At 41.9% G+C, this 19,786-nt stretch overlaps 1 protein-coding gene and 1 long non-coding RNA gene across 19 annotated transcripts in view; one reads left to right on the forward strand and one right to left on the reverse strand.

The window, feature by feature from the left end:
- The window catches only part of LOC135412887 (uncharacterized), a 404,646-nt gene that overhangs the window by 371,597 nt on the left and 13,263 nt on the right, over positions 1 to 19,786 (forward strand). The gene's annotated exons all lie outside the window — the stretch shown is intronic.
- The window catches only part of TECRL (trans-2,3-enoyl-CoA reductase like), a 104,660-nt gene that overhangs the window by 70,972 nt on the left and 13,902 nt on the right, over positions 1 to 19,786 (reverse strand). For all 18 annotated transcript variants that reach the window (XR_010430006.1, XM_064651874.1, XM_064651873.1 and 15 more), the window contains exon 2: positions 19,102 to 19,153. Coding sequence is in view for 17 of the 18 variants with exons in the window: in XM_064651874.1 (XP_064507944.1) it covers positions 19,102 to 19,153 (52 nt within the window). In the remaining variant the exon portion in view is untranslated. The remainder of the gene's footprint in view (positions 1 to 19,101; positions 19,154 to 19,786) is intronic.

Genomic DNA, 19,786 nt, shown 5'->3' on the forward strand with positions numbered 1-19,786 from the left:
GATGAATGGACAAAATAAACACTCCTCCTTTGCATCACAAAGACACGTAACTTCGCTTAACCCATTCACACTCTTCAGTTTGCTGTTGAAGGATTTTAGGGCTGACCTGGCACATTTCTGGTCTGATCTGAGGCAGTCTGGGGAGACCTTACACAGTCCATGGTGTTGACTGAGATTTGTGGGCAGCAAAGACTGTCAGAGGAAGGCAAGGGAACTGCTGCAGTATTACCACCCTCATCCATTTCTACCACATTTGCCTTCATTTCCTGAGGACAGTTGATAGCCTGAAGGAATTATAGAATCACAGAATATTCTGAGTTGGAGGGGATCCACAAGGATTATCAAGTCCAAATCTTAAGTGAATGGCCTGTACAGGTATCAAACCCGCAACCCTGGTGTTATTAGACTTGCTTTGTCTTTTTATTTCAAAGTCTGAGTGAAATTGGTCAAATATAGCCATGGTTTTCTTTAGACCTATCTTACAATTCTTAGTGATCCTGTATTTAAGATACCAATATTTCCATATCTTCAACAAATGGAAAAAAACTGTCCATAGTGACTGTGATCAAACGTGGGAACATTTGCCCTGAGAAGCTGTGGGATCTACTTCCCTGGCAATAGTCAGGCCTCAGCTGGGGATGACCATTAGCAGTCTTACAAGACTAGAAAGTTGGCCTTGCTCTGAGATGGAACCTGGACCAGACAAGCTCTGGAGGTTGCTTCTACCATAACTTATGTCAGGATAACCAGAATAGCTGGAGAGCTTGTTCACCCACCAGCTGCCAGCTGGAGGGGAAGAGGAGCTGTTCAAAGTGTGCACTGTGCAGTGACATCCAGTACACTCTCATTTCAAAAGCACTTGGTCTTTCATCAGCGAGAACAGGCATTAGATGAACCCATGAACCAGGGCTAATAGCAGGAGGTGAAACATCCGTCAAGTAAGTTGCAAATATTTTTTTGAAGGTACCACAACAATCCATGGCTATTAAAGATAACAAAGGGAAGATAGAGAAGGAGCAGCTGTCTGACTTGTCAAGGAAGATATGATTTGCTCCAGGACAGCAGATATCAATAGTTATTTGGGAGCCTGAAATGCAATGTATTTGTGTTAAATTGGAATCTTCCCCCCTTCATATTACAGTATGTTTCAATAAAAGTCAATTTACCTGATCCTGTGGCGATGTGCTTTTAGGTATGGCTCATAATCTTCACAAGGGCAAACAGAGGTTGTGCGTTTAAGCACGTCATCCCACATTTCCAGTCCTTTAGCCTCAGTACACCATTATGTTCAAACATACTCAAAGATTTAGATAGATAGAAGTGTGCCTTTGCCATTGCTTGTCTGCAGTGACCTTGTTATCACACCAAAGTGTCTCTCTGGTTTCCAGACCATGCTTGGTATGCTGTGTGTATTTTGCTGGAGTGACCTGGAGTTATCTGTTCCTTCCCATCTCTTATTGTGGGATGGGGGGACATTAGCTAATGTCAAGTGGAAATGCTAAACAGAGGAGGAGACAGAATCAAAACACATTTCTATGTTGGTTTGAGTCTGAACACAAAAGTTTCCCACTCTCGGTCTTTACTAGCAGCAGAATAGCAAGGCTGTTCCCAAGTCTTAGCTGCCCAGGGTCCTGCAAAAACCAGCGTTGCTTTCGGGGGAGAAGTGTGACCTCCACAAGGAGTCTGCTCTCCCAGCTTGATAAGACTCATTTCAGATAGGAAACCCCAAACATTCCTATGCATCCTGCTCACCACTTAATGGTGGTCATCCAAAGGGCCCCTGGCCTCACTTGTCACCATTTACTTGCCTTCCTCCTGTGACTATTTTCCACAGGGATCCTCCAGAGATCTCACTAGGACAGCTCTGTGTTGCTACTTGGCAATGTGAGAAGTCATTCCAATACAGCCTGACTCTGACAGACACATATTCATCTCATTCCTATAGGAGAAAAGCTCTCTTTAAATAGTGAAAAGAAGTCAAACAGAGTAACTAATTATCACTTGTATTAATTCTTGCTACTGCCTGTCAGAACAAGGGGTTGATGGCTCTCTTGGATATCTAGAGCCAGTACTGTCTGACAGACTAGCTTCACCTGCCATCAGCAGGAGTTCGAAAGTGCATGTGGAGAGTGCCTGCTCCCAGACAGAGTAAACAAGCACTGGCTGAAGGCAGAGGCACAGCTGCAGCTGTGCACAGCCCTTGAAGGCCTCTCTGCATTCCCACACGTGGCAGAGCTCCCCTTGCTTCCAATTTAAAGTTGAAGAGTTTCTCTTTCACAGGGTTGTTTTGGGGTTTAATTCACATTTTTTTCTTATTAACGTTTTCCATTGTTGCCTCCTACTGAGATTAATGACAATCCAAGACAACGGGTGACTGAAGTTTATCCTGTAACTCCTGTTGCATCTAAGATCAAGCATATTTACTTTCTGACATTGGGATGGTGCATCAGAGCTCAGCCACATGGTACTTAGTAGGTCACAGTCTCTGTAGATTCCTTGTGATTAGCAGAGCTGTTCAGCTCCCTTATACAGAGTTATGGGTTGGAATATATATTTCACACTTGGAACAAAATTGTAAAGATAACATTTCAGCTCACATTCCAGACTGGTTTTGACTTGGAAAAGTAGATGTAGACTCTCCAGAAAATAAGAATGGCCATGATGGTTCAAACCACAGCTCTATTTACCCAATATTATATCTTAACTCTATTATATTTAAGGCATCATAATTTTTCAACAGAGAATGATATTTTCTTGTAAAATGACTCAATGTTTACTTTTAATAATCTGTTTTAATTAACAGATATGAGAAAAAATATTTAATGTTGATTGGGTTGGTTGTTTTACCTGCCCATATTTAAAACAGAAATTAAAATATAAGCAAACTGACAGATACATAAAATCTGATAGCCACCTTTAATTTTCCCACACCCAACTATGAAATGACCTATTAATACTGGACATAAAAAAGAGATGTAGTGCTGTCAAACACCATACAAATACTAATTAAAATAAAAGCCTCAGTGCCATAGCCAGCTGCCAATACCACTATGCAAAAATGCACAGAAAACCAAATTGTACTGGTCCTGCTACCCATATGATTTGTTTTTTCACTGCATGTATATTAGAATCTCAGTAAATTAATCAACTGACAATCCCAGGAACCAAGGACAGTTAGAAAAGCCTATATGCAGTTTTTGAAAGTGTCCAAAGGTACTTTCTATCCATGTGGCTCAAATTGACCTTAATATGTGCTCCACCACTTAAATATCACAAGATGTTTTGAAAATTCAAAAACTATGAAATTCAAGTGCTGAGTACTTTCCACTAGTTATGAAATTGAAGGAATCAGCCTAATTTTTATTGTTTTATGAATAATCTTCTATAAAATATTAGTGCACTATTAGTGCAGTAAATTACACAGTAAAATGCCTATTTGTCACAAAATATGAAATTATGTGAACCTGTATGAGAACAAAGGTGTAACATGATGAAAACCTCTCTTCATGGGGAATTCAGTTTGTTCTTTAGAATGCGGACCTGCAAAAGCTTTTCACTGGGGAGCAAGGAGTCTAAGAAATGCAAAACAGAACTGACAGACACAATTTGGAGATAATTAGCAGATTGACTTTCCATGATCAGCTAATTTTATTACCAGTTAAATTGTTTGCTTCTCATTGTATTTCACTGCCCATGCATCTCTAATAACAAATAGCCTTAATAATTACAAGCAATACCTGCTGTGATATGAATAGGATGATATGAACAACAAAATTACTATAATCAATCATCAGCAGTATGTTGTTTAAATTTGCAGAAATAAGAGGAAATTCCAAGGAACCACTGCGGCAGCAATCTCCCTGATCTGATCACAAAATGTTACACATGAGCTGAGAAATGTAACAGCACTTGCTTATGTGAACTGAGCACGGCTGAAATGCATTCCCCCACCTTAACCAGATGGCAATTTTGATATCTATGTAGCAATAAGAAGAGATTGCTGGAAAGATTCAAGTATGTGTGGGGATGGCAGGTTTGTGCATAAAATATAGAGACAGACAGATTATCTGAAAACTTGCTGAGGTCTTTCCTTGACAAGCAAATGCTGAACAAATACAGCTGTTCCATGTCCCTGACCTTAAACAAACAGTGGTCATAGTGTTGTTTCTCTTGGTTTCAGCCAGCATGTCTGAGTGTTCTCAGGAACACTTCTGAGAAAACAGGGATAGAGATATCACCATGCTAACAATTCAGCCTGGGCTGAAGTTTGCGTACCCTTGCTCCGCTGAGCTGCCAGCAGGAAAGCAGGATGGTGAAATGACTAGAAGCTACTGCTTTCTGCTTTTATTTGGAAGAAAAGGCTGTGAGATTTATTGTGCTAACACTACACTTGAGTGATTCCTGAGCATGATGGCAGAAAGCAAAGCACACCTAAGAAACCACAGTAAAACTAAGCTTGGCCAAAAGATCAAGAGAGAAAGTATCTGAAGTGATTATTTACTGTGTTTGCCCCCACTGTAATAAATGACAGCTGCTGAGTACTGCAATCTGAACAACCAGCCCACTTGAAGAATTGCAGCTCTCAGCAGCAAGTCTGGGGCAAGCAGGGCACTGGCATCTCTTCACATGGCCCCACTCGAAAGGCCCTCTTTGGATGCAGATCAACAGATGTTTTGTTGCTTTGACCCACTAAACACCAACACAATCACCTGGGTCTATTTTTCAGGGCTAGTGCAGAGACCCTCTCTAGTCAGGCCCCCTCCAACACTCAGCTGTACTGGCCTAGCACTGTACTGAACTCCTGAGGCCAGCTGGGCTCGCAAGGTCAAGCTACCAATTGTACACTGCTTCCATCAATTTCTTAGTCTTTAAGGTAATGGGCTGACCTTGGGAAGGCACTTGCTGGATCCAGAATCATTCAGCTAGGCTTTGTTTTCTTGTAGAAGACTGTTGAGAGGTGTATCAGAATATTTAAAGAGCAGTAGCAAGATCTTGAACTAGATCCATGTTTTTATGGGAAATTAGTGCAAAGAGCAGATCCGGATCCAGTGTGTCCTGTTCAGTAAAATCACAGCAGAGTACCCAAATGGATGTTGTTTTTAATGGCTCTGTAGCCAGAGATAAATCCCTTTTCTTTGTCAGCTTTTTTCCGTTAGTATTTTCTCTCATTTGTTTCATTTGTAAGCTTTCCAGGGAAGATCTCTGGCCATGTGTTTTACAAGGGCACCTTGAACTCTAGTTGCTATGGGGACACAAAAAAGTTCTTTCCTAATGGCATGTGGAATTTGAAAAATGAGCTATTTGATCATAAGCATCCATTTCTTTCTTCTGGTTTTTGCAATACCTGAATTCATCTACCTACAACCATAGTGCTTGGAGAGAGAGAGCAAGTAGTGAGCTGGCTGAACTGATGTCTCCAGACATTGGCTAAGACCAACAGGGTTAAGGACAGGATCTGGCCTAGAGGCAGGACAGCACACGCTTCCCACAGACTACTAAGCAAGTAAGCCTCAGCCTGACTAAATGCCTGGTTAAATGCTTCTGATTTAGCTCTTCATTCGATTGTTCTCATTGGCCTTAGAATCTGAGACCTACATAAGTCATGTAACTGCCCCCCCCCCGGTGCCTCCACTGAAGCCCCACAGAGCCCACTCCAGCAGGTTTCCCAGAGCATACCTAATGGCTCTATAACACATTGCATACAATGCCTGCACCCACTCCCTTTAAAAAAAGTGTCAGTTTTTTGTTTTCCTTGCCCAGGATCTGGCAAACAGCATAGCCCTGTCCATATGTTGGTTCCTGGGAGCAGTTAAGCTGCTGTGACTGTGCCCAGATGTGAAACTCCAGCACTCTCCAAGACTCTGCACTGCACCTTGGGTAACAAATTTACCTGGCTGCATTTTCAGTGAAAAAAACTTATATAAATGCCTTAACTCCTTGAAAAATAGAACACTCGTCTCCCCCTATGCCTTTATTTTCCACTGAAAAAATATAAAATAAAAAATCTCAGACTTCAGCTATATTCTGATCAGGCAATGATAGACAAATTTCTTAAGAGTCAGCATAGTTTTTCTTAATTAAGATTGATTCTTATTTCTGGTAAACAGAATATTATTTGTCATTTACAGGTCAATTTATGTCACTAGCAGATTAACCTTTCAATATTCCTTCCGAAACAGCCTGCAACTGAAAGCAACTGTGGAAATTCAGACAAGCAAAAAGCATGAGAAAATAAAAGCAAGCAAGCATTCAACATTTACATGCATATTTCAGTATTTTTGGTACATTGTTTTTCCTTTGCTCTTCCAAAAAAAATGAAAAAAAGAGAAAAGGGAAAAGCCAACTCTGTGCATTTCAATTTTCCGTGTAGCCTGCTGCAGAAAGTATAATTAATTTTGATCTTTCTGTGTGAATTTGCATTTAAATTAATGTGCGTGGGCAAAGGAAGGGAAAGGGAATGAGGCCCACCTCTTATTTCATTAATAACAACCACAGAGTAGAATACAGAGAAACAAGAAAATAGATACTCTGACAAGCCTGGAGCTTGATGGAACTTTCCCTTAGGGGACTGCCCGTTGTCAGTGCCAGGGGGTGAGGAGGTGCTGAACAACCGGCCTTTGCTGCCCCCAGGGCACACAGTCACAGCAGTGCTGCTCGGAGTGGCCGTGGGCAGGGTGGTCAGTGCAGCTGGGAGGGTTTGGGGAGTCTTTTGACCAGGGAGGTCCCAGGGAGGGCCATGTCCTGTCATCCATGCACTAAAACAGCACTGAGTTTGCTTCCGTATTCGCAGACAGTTGTGTTCTGGCTCTGAAATGCCAACTCCAATTAAGAGAGAAATCATTTATGCCAACTGAGTATCTGTATTCTGGTAGTTATCTTTGCCTTTGATTCTTGTGTCTCTACAAGTCCGGAAAAGGTGACAAAGATAATGGTTGAGGTATTTGGGGGAATGTGAGAATTGCAGCAGAATTCTCTTTTTAAATATTAATTCTATCAGTGAAGCCTTCGTAAAAAGGGCAACCCAAACCTGGGAAACTGCATGTTAAGGAACATACATTTGCCAAACTAAATATTCAGAGACTAAAAATATCCCTCCTTCTCTTTCTGCTTGTCCATATTCTAACACAGCATTTTTAAAAATGCGGCTTAATGTTTGGTGGGTTATGAAATCATTTGCTGTCTATCTCAATCCGTAACAGCTTATATATCTTTACTGCTGTGGAGTAGTCAACCCAGACAAGGTTTCTACAGGCAGCAAAGCAGAGCATCTAAACACAAGTATCTGTCCATCCTCATGATCTTAGAAAACACACAGAGTAAGATATAAAGGCCTGTTTTAAAATGTTGTTTCTTTTAAAACCTTTGTTCATGTTCATCCTGTGCCATGTTCTAAGAGAACAAACAGTGCTGTGCCTTGCAGTGTTGCAGATATGCTGTGTTTCAGGACACTGATAACACAGGTCATTGCTTCCTCACTTCAGAAAGCTCTGGTGTGGGTACTGCCGCAATCAGCACGACTGCTAAGTACATTTAGGTAGCAGCTCTCCAAAGAGCTGCAAGAGGGACAGAGAGCAGAGAACTGGCGAGGTCACTGTTTCAACTCTGTGTTGTTTGCATGCTGCCTGAATGGAGCGCAGTGCCAACACACGTTACAGCAGGATCGGGGCCCTGATGATTTACATTCCAGCATCAGAAAGTACATGTTGGCCCAATAGTCACAGCTGATATAGCAATGATGGCTCAAAAGTTCATTTGTGCCTCCCCCTCAGATGTACTGGGCAGAGGAGAGTCCTACCCCAGGCTCTAGCTATGTTTCTTTAAAAGTATTTCACAGTCAATTAGCTATTAAAATATGCTAATTAAGTATACTTTTCTTTCAAAATTCAGGGGATAGTGTTCTCTCCAGCCACTAATCTGATCAGGATGTGTTCCCTCACTAACCCCAAAAGCAATGTGGTTTTTGTATCTAATGGCCACACCAATGCCATCAACAATTAATTGAACACATTTGAATTGACATGATTTCTTCCTAAATACGAATTAACTTCTCATAAATTCATTGGTAAATTCACCACGCTGAAAATTAATCCCCACTAAGAACAGGGCTAAACTGTAATTTCTCCAGGAGCAATGAGGAAAAGGCAGCAGAGATCTGCCCTGCTCTGGTAGCAGGTCAGACACTAGCATGTGAGCCAGAGGCTGTCCTGTTCCCATGTCCTTCCTGGGAGAAGTTTGTTTCAGCTGGTTTAATTCTCTTATCCCACCACCTTATTTAGGTTGATCAAAAGCTTCTGTGCCTCAGAAGCAGTGCTATGAGGCTTGGGAAGCTGCTCTTCCCATCTCAGATCTATGACAGAGGACAAATAATTTTCCCTCTGCATACTGCAGTTCCCTTGCTGCGAAACAAGGCTATGCTATAGTACCTTTCCAGTGAATAGAGGCTCTGCCCATGGATCGATGGACTGAGAGCAACAGTGTGAGGTTCAACAGGGCCAGGTGCCAGGTCCTGCACTTTGGCCACAATTATCCCAGGCAGTGCTACAGGCTAGAGGAGAGGGGCTGGACAGCTGCCTGTCAGAAAAGGACCTGGGAGTGCTGGTTGACAGTGGCTGAACAAGAGCCAGCAGTGTGCCCAGGTGGCCAAGAAGGCAAATGACATCCTGGCCTGTATCAGAAACACTGCAGCCAGCAGGACCAGGGCAGTGATTGTCCCCCTTAACTCAGCACTGGTGAGGCCACACCTCTAGTCCTGTGTCCAGTTCCGAGCCCCTCACTGCAAGAAGGACATTGAGGTGCTGAAGTGAAGAGCAAAGAAGCTGGTGAAGGGTAGAGAGGGTAAGTCCTATGGGGAGTGTCTGAGGGAGCTGAGGTTGTTTATCCTGGAGAAGAAACGCTCAGGGTGACTCTTATCACTCTCCAGAACTACCCAAAAGGAGGTTGTAGCAAGGTGTACTAGCCTCTTCTCTCAGGCAACTAGAGACAGGACAAGAGGTCATAGCCTCAAGCTGCACTAGAGGAGCCTCAGGCAGAACATCAGGAGGAATTTCTTCATGGAAATGGTTGTTAAACATTGGAGTGGACTGCTCAGGAAGGTGGTGGAGTCACTATCCCTGGAGGTGTTCAAGAAACACCTGGACATGGCATTTAGTGCCATAGTCTAGTTGACAAGTCAAAGGTTGGACTCGATGATCTCAGAGGTCTTTTCTAACCTAAATGATTCTGTGATTCTGTGAGAGTGCAAGACCCACCATCCCAAGCTCTTCCAGCAGGAAATGAGCCCAGGTAGGCTGACTGCACGTCAACCATGAGGCAGCCACATAGAAAGAAACATAACATGCTTAAAGCTGATCAGCAAAGTGCTTTTCCACAGTTATACACAGACCATGAGGGACATGACGATGGCAACACTATTTGGTGAGTATTCATTCTCATAGTTGAGGGATGATGTTTCATCCCAATCTATATGACAAACACTTCATGGCCTTTCAACTCCTCTACTGCTTTCCCTCTGTAAATCTTATAGTCACAGCTCATCTAGACTGTTTGTGCGTTCTGAGCTTGCACTCTAATGGCAGAATACAAAATAATAGCGCCTCCCCATCAGTGTGTATTTAAACCAGAGTAACATACATTGTTCCTGTATAACCCACAAATCATTTATTTCAAAGGTGAATAATTTTCAACAGCAAATATATTCAATATCATTGCAATTTGAGGGCAATTTAGAAAGAGGCAGAACACCACTCTACTACATTATTTTTATTCAGAATCATTTGTTCAGCTTCTTGTCTTTGATGCATTGCTTTCATTAACTTGAAACTCACAAATACCAAGTTTTGTTGAAAAGCTTTCTTGTTTTGGTTGCTCTGAGTGTTTCTTTCCCTTCGCGTCCAAATAGAAAGATAAATAAATAAACAGGCTACAAATGTGAGAGAGAGCTTACATGTAAACAAATGCAAAACAAATCACCATCACAGGTTGACATCCTTCACATTCAGGCCTGAACAGCCTCCCTTGCTCTTGTCCTGCTCACCTGACCCTGACCCCAGAACTGCAGCTACTTGTTATGTCACATCTCTTGGTCCTGAGGAAGCCAGGGACTGCAGAAGCACAGCCAGGGAAGGCATGAGGCAGAGAAGACCTGGGGGGAAGTCTGAACTTAGAAGCTGAAGCTGCTGCCTCTTACCTAACCTGTCTAGAATTGACACCATGAGCCTTGTAATTTTTTTCTCAAGTTCTCCAGGGTTTTTCAAGAAGGAAGTAGGTTCCTCTCATTTTGGCAAGGGAGATGTACTTCCTCTTCTGTTATCCAATGCCTGTTGACTGTCTTTCACAAGAAGTCCTGGGACATTTCATGTAGACCCATTCCATGCATCTCCTCCTAAGAGAAGCTCTTGGACCTTTCAGTAAAGCCATCTGCCCGACTCAGGTGTTCAAAAGCACAGGGACTCCTGTGAAAAACCTGATGTAGATGCAGAGCACGTTTAAAGCCTGAAGTGATCTTGACCCTGCCATAATCAACAGACACCTGTCCTATTAATGGACATGAGATTCTTTTCACACTAATGAAGGCCCACTGGGGCTTTTAGTATCTTGAGATCTTTGAATGAACATTAGGCCCACATGAATCTGGTGGTGAACATTAGGTTAACACTGGAACTCAATCTGTTCTTCAGACCAAAAATGTAATACCCGAGTTTCAATTGATGTAGGAGCTGTTTAAAAACCAAAACTACCTTGACATCTTCTAATGACAGTTCACTAGGCTTTAATTCCTCATTTAATTCCTGAGTCTGGATATTCTCTAGGGCCTGGATTACTTCTATAGGGTCTTCTACTGTAGTTTTCTCAGTTGAGCCACAGGCACTAATAAGACACATTGTAAATAATAATAGTCAATTCTGGTAAACAAACTTTGCTGTTTTTCATCTAGATCTGTCAATTAATCCTAAGGCAAGAAAAGCAAAGAATCTAGCTATGAAATTTCCTTTTCTTAATGAGGCATTTAAATAGCATCTCACATTTGTTCTCCAGTTGTTTACATAGGATGTCATTTGTGATGCATTGTTAGAGCCCTTTAAATCTCAGCTGGGGACAATATCCCAGAGAGCAGAAAGGGACAGTTCTGCTTCAAGCTACATCTCAATAGATTAGCTGCCTTTTCTTTTATTATGTTAGTCATCTGAAATGATATCTGTAATCCTGTTAATGAAATGCAATAACATCGGATGCAGAAGCTGCCAAAAAAAGAGAAATAATGTGCATTTCCAATTAAGTTTTTCAGTTGATCTTCACTTTTTCCATTGCTGTTTTAAATGTTGCTCTTTTTCTGAAGGTCATCTTATAAGCATTTAATGGATAGCCTGGCTTTTGTGTTTTAGACACCTTACTTCCTCTGGTTCAATAGGTCATTAAACATATATTTAGGTCATTCTTTTTCCCAAATGTTTCTTACAGGATCACAGGCAAAACAGGCAAAACAGACAATAGATCCCAAGATGGATGAAAGGAAGGTTAATTATTCTAATGTTATAGATGAGAAAATGAAGCTTGAAAGGGAGAAAGTATCTAACACACAACTCACCCCAGTCAATAGCATGACTCCCATTGGTCAAGTCTTAAAGACCTAAGTCTTAAACATCACATTCATTTCAGTGTGAATCAGGAGACTTCAAAATCCCAGGTAGCCTTTTGGCTTTTACTGTTATCTTTAGACGACCAGAATGCTTTAAAAATCTGACTCTAAAAGTCTTCCTTAAGGTCCTATGTGCCCTGCTTCTAAACCAACTGGGTGAGCCAAACCTCAACCATAATTTCCTAATTTAATACATAATGAAAATATTCTTTGTAACCATGTGTAAATTTCAAAGAGCAAAACTTCAGGGATATCTGATCAGGGATATCTTTAATATCTCTTCCTCCACAACTTACAATGAGATTCAAGTGCTCAGCAGAGAAGCAAACTGTAGATGCCCAGTCTGGTGCTTGCTCTCACTATTATTGTCTTAGTACCCCAGCTAGAAATGTCCAAATAAAAATTCTGGGCCTTACCAGTGTCAAAAAGAGATGCACGGCTTGAATTGGCGGGTTTTGACCACAGCTCAGGATGCAAAATACTGTCTGTGAAGTGCACAGAATCTTCTGAAGGGCATATCCATGCATTGTCTTTCCCTTTTGAAAAATGGCCAGAATTGTTTTTCTGTAACTCCAAAACAGAATGGGATATGGGGGTGGGGTGGAGTGGATGTGGTGTCTAAGGTAAATTTTCATTCACTTTGAAGATGAAAATCATTAGGCTAATTCAGTTTGGCTTCTCCTTCCTTTTAACAGTGTTAGGTCAATGATGCCATTCTCATTTTCTGACTGGCTGTTAGAAAAGAAGTGAAAGTATTCCCAGCTTTCACAGGAGTGCTTTGGTTATTTTGACAGCTAAGCCAGAAATTCAAGTCACACAAATCTGTACCAACAGACAGACTCCTGTATTTTGTATAGAAAGATTTGCACAGATATGTCACAAATAGGCTGAGAGGAGGTCATCCTCCTGATGCTTCTTCCTGCACAGATCAGAAATGAAGGCTACCAGACAGGCTGGCCCTGTGGCTGAAGCATCAAGCCAAAGCAAGAATTTAGTGTCTGTTCTGACAGGTACGTGCTGCAGAGGCAGGAAGCAATTTACTCACGGGTTAGATCTCTGACTGTGAGCTGGGTAGGAAGATGGTAGCAACTGGTTTGGGTTTTGTGGAAGGATCTGTTGCTTACTTTGTGCTTTGTGAAGCAAAAAGTAAAGAATTTAAGTATGTACAAGCCTCACTGTGGCAGTAACAAGAAATTCAACAAGTTTCTAATAAACTGAGTTCTGTTGACAGGCATAGAGAGGTAAAAAGATCTTAGAATTCCATCATTCATCATTCACCACTGAAATTCATCATAAACTGATGTTATACTGATATCTGCTGTGTGACTAAGATAAAAGAAAAATATCTTATAAATACAAGATGAAACAAATACCATGTTTCCTCCTAATCTAGTAATTTCCATTTACAAAGCCAACACAGATGAATGAGCAATTTACCCTGATGAAATCACTGTAGTTCTTAGTGCCCATATGTAATAACTGCCCATCCCCAGTGATTCGCCTTCATTGTAATTTCCAATTGAGTTGTTATGAATGCAGAGAGGGGAGAATTTAATAAAAACAATAGTTAGATGTGACTGCCAGCCCAACATGCTCTGTGAATCTGCACTGGGGACGTAATGCTGGGCCTATGAGCTCTGCAGTCAGACGCCTGCACAGCAGGATATTGTCTATCCCTTCAAAAACTCATTTGTATACGGATTCTGGGCTAGTGTGAACTGCTTAGGACACAATTAGGGAGGAAGGAGTTTGAGATCTGATAAAAGCCATAGACTTAGTAGCTGCCTTTCTGTCCAGGGAGTGCATCCAGCTCAAGGCAATTCATGGTGGGATCAGACTGTGGCCTTTTTCAAAAATTTTGGCTTTTTCTAAGCCTGATCTCCTAAAATAGGGCAAAAGAAAGATCCCTCTGAAAGGCTCTATGCCCTAGATATAACTTATTTGGATCTCTTTGATTTGTGAGACACATGGTTGATTGACAGGCCAAGACTGTGAAGTCAACTTTGTAGAGCCATAAATAGCATAATTCAGCTTCTCTGAGTCCCAGCAGATGTATTCACCAGGCACATGAGTCTCTCCAGGCATCAAAATTGACAGATTTCATTAACTTTCTGCAACCTGAGAATCCAGCTGTAATAGACAGTGTGGAGAAATCAGAGGAACTGCAGATTCTCAGCAAGACTGTGTTATCAGACAGTCCTGATTATACAGAGCCAGCAGGCAAGCCACTGGCTTAGCAGTCACCGTTCGCCCTGGTACTGCTCTTAATGACTAATCCCCACAGCATCCTTTCTCACCTCTCTGAGCCTTGCAGTTTAACATCACAGCCAGCCTCTAGAAGGGAATTATGTGATGCAGTACAAACAGTCATCCTTTGCAGCAACAGCTCTGCATCCCACTCTTGTGTTTAGGCAAAATACAGACTTATTCCTTACTTATGCTACTAGCTCTCAGATGTCATTAAAAGCAGGAAAGCTGCAGATTCAGAGCATGAAAACCCTTAGCAGACTTTCTGAAAAGGAGAAAAGAAAGAGGACCTCCTCCACTAAATAATTTTAGTACCTCATTTGCCTAAAGCTCCACTCACAAGGCTTGCCTTGTGATATGTAAGCAATGAGAGATTCTTCTCCTTCCTCTTCCCCATGTCAGCTTGACTCCTGTTGTTCTGTGTTTTGAAGATCTGCTTCAGGATTTTGGGTGAACAAATGGTTTTAAAATGCTACTCTCCCTCCAGCTGTTGAGCGCTGCCTGAGCTGAGCACTGCTGACAGGCTACTGGGGGCAGAAGCAAGCTCAAGGCAGTAACAGGTCATTTTGAAAAGGGAAGGAGGGAGAACTTGCACAGGCCTCCCATACAGCTGGAGAAGAATTGTATGATGTGGTACTTCTGCTCAAGTTTGCCCTCTGATATGGTATCTCCTCATATTAGGCAATAAACATCTTATTCAAGCATTTGGAAGTCACCGATAGTATTTGATGCACTTAGTGAAATGGCATGTTGGAAGGGCCTGCACAGGACCCTCTGATGCTGCTTTTGTGCAGGCAGTCAGATGGGAAATGCTCTGACCAGGATGTCTGCAGTGAAGAAATTTGCAGGGCTGCCTGTTCTCCCACAGCTTCTGGGGAACATGCAGGATGAGAGCAATAGGTAAAACCTGGCAGATGAATCCTAACACACTGCCCTGCAGCCTATAAGGAGGAGGCTAAAAGAGAGACTCGTCCCATCATGAAGGAATTGGGGTTTTTTTTCTTGTCCTCTCTCTAGAGAAAAACAACAGAAAATATCTCAGCAGCTTTCTCAGGAACATAGCTCCTAGGATCACTGTAGAAATACTTATAAGGAGCAGTTGTAAGATGGTGTAGCAGGATTCTAAAATTTCATATTGTTCAGAAATTATGCTGTTTATTCTTGAGTGCCATCTACTGACAATTTCTGTCTTAGTGATTTACTTTTCATTCATATTGCTTATTTTAAATGCTCTGTGCAGCATCTGTTATCTTAGATGGAAGTGCCTGCAATTTTGGAGCTAACTGGTTAGGAGTTAGTATTTTATTGGGACAGCTGGCAGTTTGAATTGTTCCTTATTCCTTGAGCACCTCATTCCCCTCTGTAGGCTAGGATACTCATTATGTTTTCAGTTCTCTCCAACTTCCCTTTTTCCTTCCACTCATCACCAGGCTTCCTCCATTCCCTGCCTGCTCCTTCTGCCTAGAAGGCAATTTTGGGTTCCCTACGCTCACTCTTCTGGCTTCAGAACAGTTCTAGTTGTGCTGTCCCCCTTGTGCAAGAGGTTCCCTCCATAAGTTTGTTACAGTACTGCTGAGGTCTTATTTCCCCCTCTCCTTTCCACTTTTCCTCTTCTTTCAAGAGATTTTTCAGCAAGTTCCATGCAGTAACCTTGAAAATATTTAATGATCACTGACTCCGCTATATTACCTGTTCTAGAGGTATTTTATTTTAGTTATGAGATACATGAATTAGCGTTATTATTACAGTTTTTCATTTTCTATCTGTAAGATTTCCTCCCACAGCAGTCCAATACATTTTGCAAAGATAAAAATAAATTAAAGGTGAAAAGTTATTGCCAAGGACAAGAGCCCAGGAAGTTTAGCCTACAAGATATTTCTTTCTCCACTGAAAATATAATCTGTATAGATAAAGAAAATACCAGGTACCTAACTCATTATAAGCAACTGAGAAAATGGGTCAAGAGACTTCCTTCTTATACACTTAGTTTTTGGCTTAGTTCCACCTCTGCCAGCTAGACAAAGGAATGAGGAAAATACTAGAAAAGTCACCTACAGCACAGCATCAATTTGATTGAGGCTTCTTTGACCATGCCTTAGACAATACAGCACAATGGCCGGTGACACCCAGACACTCAGCTGCCACTCAATTTCAGGCAGAAAATATCAAGTTGTAGAAGTGTAGACATTTGTCCACAACATACTTATACTGTGGAACTCCCTCCCAGAGGATTTTGCTCAGGTCAAAACTGCGGATATGTTTCAAAAGGATTAGACAGATTCATGGTGGGCAGGTGTGATGTTTGCTATTAAGCGTGACAGCCTTGCTCTAACATCTGTTACAGAAAGCCCCCGTAGAGCTGATGGCTGGAGGGCTGCAACAGGGAAACTACTGTTCTGGGCTGACCCTGGTTGGTGCTGCCAGTCCCTCCCAGGGGCAGCAGCTACGGCAACCAGGGGATGTTTCAAAGCAGCCATCTTCAGTCTGGGCAAAGCCTTTGAATTCCCGTGGAAATGGCAATCTTAAATGGTTATTCTTCACTAAGATCCCTCAATCTACAGTGATAAAACTGGGATTGCCCCCCTGAACTCAATGCTACAGAAAGCACAGGGTGAGGCTTTGCTGGGGTTGTTTCAGTAGAGACAGTTTTGCTGAAGTGAGGGCTGAGAAGTGTTTCAGTATTTGTTCCTGGATTTCTAAATCCATATTCTGCCTTTTGTATAAACACAGATCCAAACTAATATTTGACTGACTTAGACATTACTTAGCCATAAGATGGTATGTGTCACTTGCATCCCATTTCTTTTATTTTAATGTTTAATAGCCTCCTGTGCTGCAATTCATAATGTAGTCTTTATCCTCCTTTCTTGAATCAGGCAGCAAAACCTGCTCTGTGACAGAGAGGATGCTTGTGAAATTGCTGCACAGGGGTTCCTCTCATTGAAGGGCTGACAAGACACCAGCTGAGGAGAAAGCTTAATTGCATGGGTGATCAAAGGAGAATGTATGAAGACAGGGAGACTGTAATGGGGTGTGCGTAGGAGTGTGTTTTAACGAGGGATTATAGGGGAACATGTGAGTCTGGCACACACAAAATGACAGAAATGAATGCATGAGCTAGTACAAAATAGCATGGTAACCAAAGGCATCCACAGATCAGCTTCAGTCCCTTCTCAGCTCTTGCCTAAAAGAACTATATGCTATTAGCTGTCATCCTCCAGACTATGCAAAGAGAAAAAAGTGAAGATTTGGTCTTTGCAATTGGGAAAGGAGGAAGGGATGGGGAGGGAAAGGGAGAGGGGGAAACCTCATGAAACAACAACATCCATAAGTCATGAACTGGAAAAGAGAGATCAAAGCAATGAGCTGAAATAAGAAGAAAGGACACAGGACACTGCTGTGGTGTACTCCTGGGAATGGGAGGAATTGACATAAAAAACTGAGGCCTGAAAAAGCACTGAAGGCACATGCCAGCCTTTTCTTGTGCTGTAAAATGCTGTACTGTCAGAGGTTTGGTTCACAGTGTGTACTATGCTTTGTTGTATGCTGTCTTCCTTGACAGTAGCTCCACTGACATCACTGGGGGTACTTGAGAAGTAAGATACCTCCTAATATCAAAATAGGCACCATTAAAATGGCTTATACACAGACTTGCACCATTTTAGCCCAAATCCATTAAAAATCTCATTGCAGTTGTATTGGCATAAACCTCTATGCCAGTGTTCTTCAACTGATTTAAACTGCATCAATATAAATCCAGTTGCAGTTGATTTAAGAGATTCTAGGCAGAAATGCACTGCATTTCACAAACTGATGGGAGGACATACCCTTATTGAAATATTAAAACACATGCACTCCATCTTTTTGTACTCAGCAGTGCAGTTTTTGAACTTTTGCCATTTTGTGATTTACAAGTCCCTACAGGCAGTGAAAATTAGTAATTTTAAAACAGTCAGGTCAACAGCATTTTGCTTCTTCGATTGAACCTGTGTGCGACCACAGAAACCTCGAGCTTTAGTGTTTTATAAAATTCTAAGGACAGAGTAGAAGCACAATTCTTCTTCTACTTATGCTACTCTGAATTCAAGAGCTTAGTGACTGACAACTTTTCTTTTTTTGCAAAAGGCATCTAGCCTTTAGTTAAATAAACACTTTTTTGTAAAAACAATGAAAGCTCAGCATCTAAGATGCCACCCATTAGATCAGGATGCTCAGGGCCCCATCCAACCTGGCCTTGAACACTTCCAGGGATGGGACATCCTCACAGTAGATAATTTCTTCCATATCTCTAACTGAAATACCTACTCTTTAAGTTTAAAATTTTTTCCCCATATCCTATCACTATCTGCCCAAGTAAAAAGTCAGTCTTCCTCTTCTTTGTAAGCCCCCTTTAGGTACTGGAAGGCTGCAGTGAGGTCTCCCAGAGCCCTCTCTTCTCCAGGCTGAACAAGCCCAGCTCTCTCAGCCTGTCTTCACAGCAGAGGTACTCCAGCCCTCAGATAATTTCCTGCTTCAACAGGTCCACATCTTTCTTGTACTCCAGGGGGAACTCATGAGGGCAGACTAGAGGTGCAGAATCACCTCCTTCAACCTGTTGGCCACTCCTCTTTTGATGCAGCCCAGGATATGATTGGCCTTCTGGGCTGCGAACCCACATTGCCAGCTCATTTTCAATTTTTCATTCACGAGAATCCCCAAGTTCTTCTCCACAGGGCTGCTCTCAGTGACTTCTTCTCCCAGCCTGTACTCATTTCTGGAATTGCCCTGACCCAGAAGCAGCATCTTGCACTTGGACTTGTTGAACCTCACGAGATTCTTGTGGGCCCACCTATGAACTTTGTCCAAGTAGTTTTTTGGCCTACATGGTCTATTTATGGTTAGCTTGGAGCAGTCCAATGTTAATGAAGTTTATCTAACATAACACTGGAAGAACAAATACAGTTATGGCCTTGGATTGGCACTATGTAATGTTAAAAGGAAGACAGAAAACTACTGCCCCTCACGTGCCGGCAGTGACAAATTATGCAGTTCTCTCCTTCCACTCTCACATCTGCGATAGCTACAGTAGAACCTTAGTTCAAACACTGTTCTTATTTAGTACTGGAGCTGTCAAGCCAGTCTCAGCTTTTGTGTGAGATTTCATGAAAAATAAATTTGACAATTTCTCCAAACTGAAAGGCCTCTAACCATGCCTCCAGCCTGTTAGCCATAGTACTTACATGCTTTGTGAAATTTGTGTTTCACGTCAAGAATGGTAGATGCTGGAGGTACCTGAAAAAGAAAGCAAAATGCATGCAGATTAATTTTCTTGTCTTCTGCACTCTGGGATCCCTTCTCCATTCCTCTAATGAAGAGATGATTCAATTTGTCTGCAAGTTCTTTTGGTAAAATTGAAAGAAATCAGGAAATTTATTCTCACAGGTTGATATGTTATTAAGGATTGTCCACATTTGACTTACACATTACCTGGACCACCTCTGCTTGATCAATGGAAGGTTAAAATCACAAGGGTCGAGGGAAAGCCTCTGGTCCTACTTGATGCAATAATTGCCCCCAAGATCAAACCAGTGAGAAAACTCAAAGGGTTTTATCTTTAAAGTTAAGTTCAAGCATGGTGAGGCCCATCTCCTAGAGACATGAAATGGATTTCCTGAGAAGCCAGTAGCAAGGTGGCAGGCTCTGTCCTTTCTGCCTGAAATGAGTTTGCTGCTGCATGGTGTTGTTCATGTGCACGGACGCAATTCAGGTGTCACAGTATTAGATGGCAGTCTGGAAGCCTTTTAGGCTCTATTTTATTATGTATATTGATTTCTTAATATACTTTGTACAAAGTATCTGAGAAACACAACTTAATAGAGTGAAAGACTTAGATTTACAAGGAAAGGCAGTGGCACACTTCAGGAA

Source organism: Pseudopipra pipra, chromosome 4, assembly GCF_036250125.1.
Source record: "Pseudopipra pipra isolate bDixPip1 chromosome 4, bDixPip1.hap1, whole genome shotgun sequence".
In the NCBI taxonomy this organism is placed as follows: domain Eukaryota; kingdom Metazoa; phylum Chordata; class Aves; order Passeriformes; family Pipridae; genus Pseudopipra; species Pseudopipra pipra.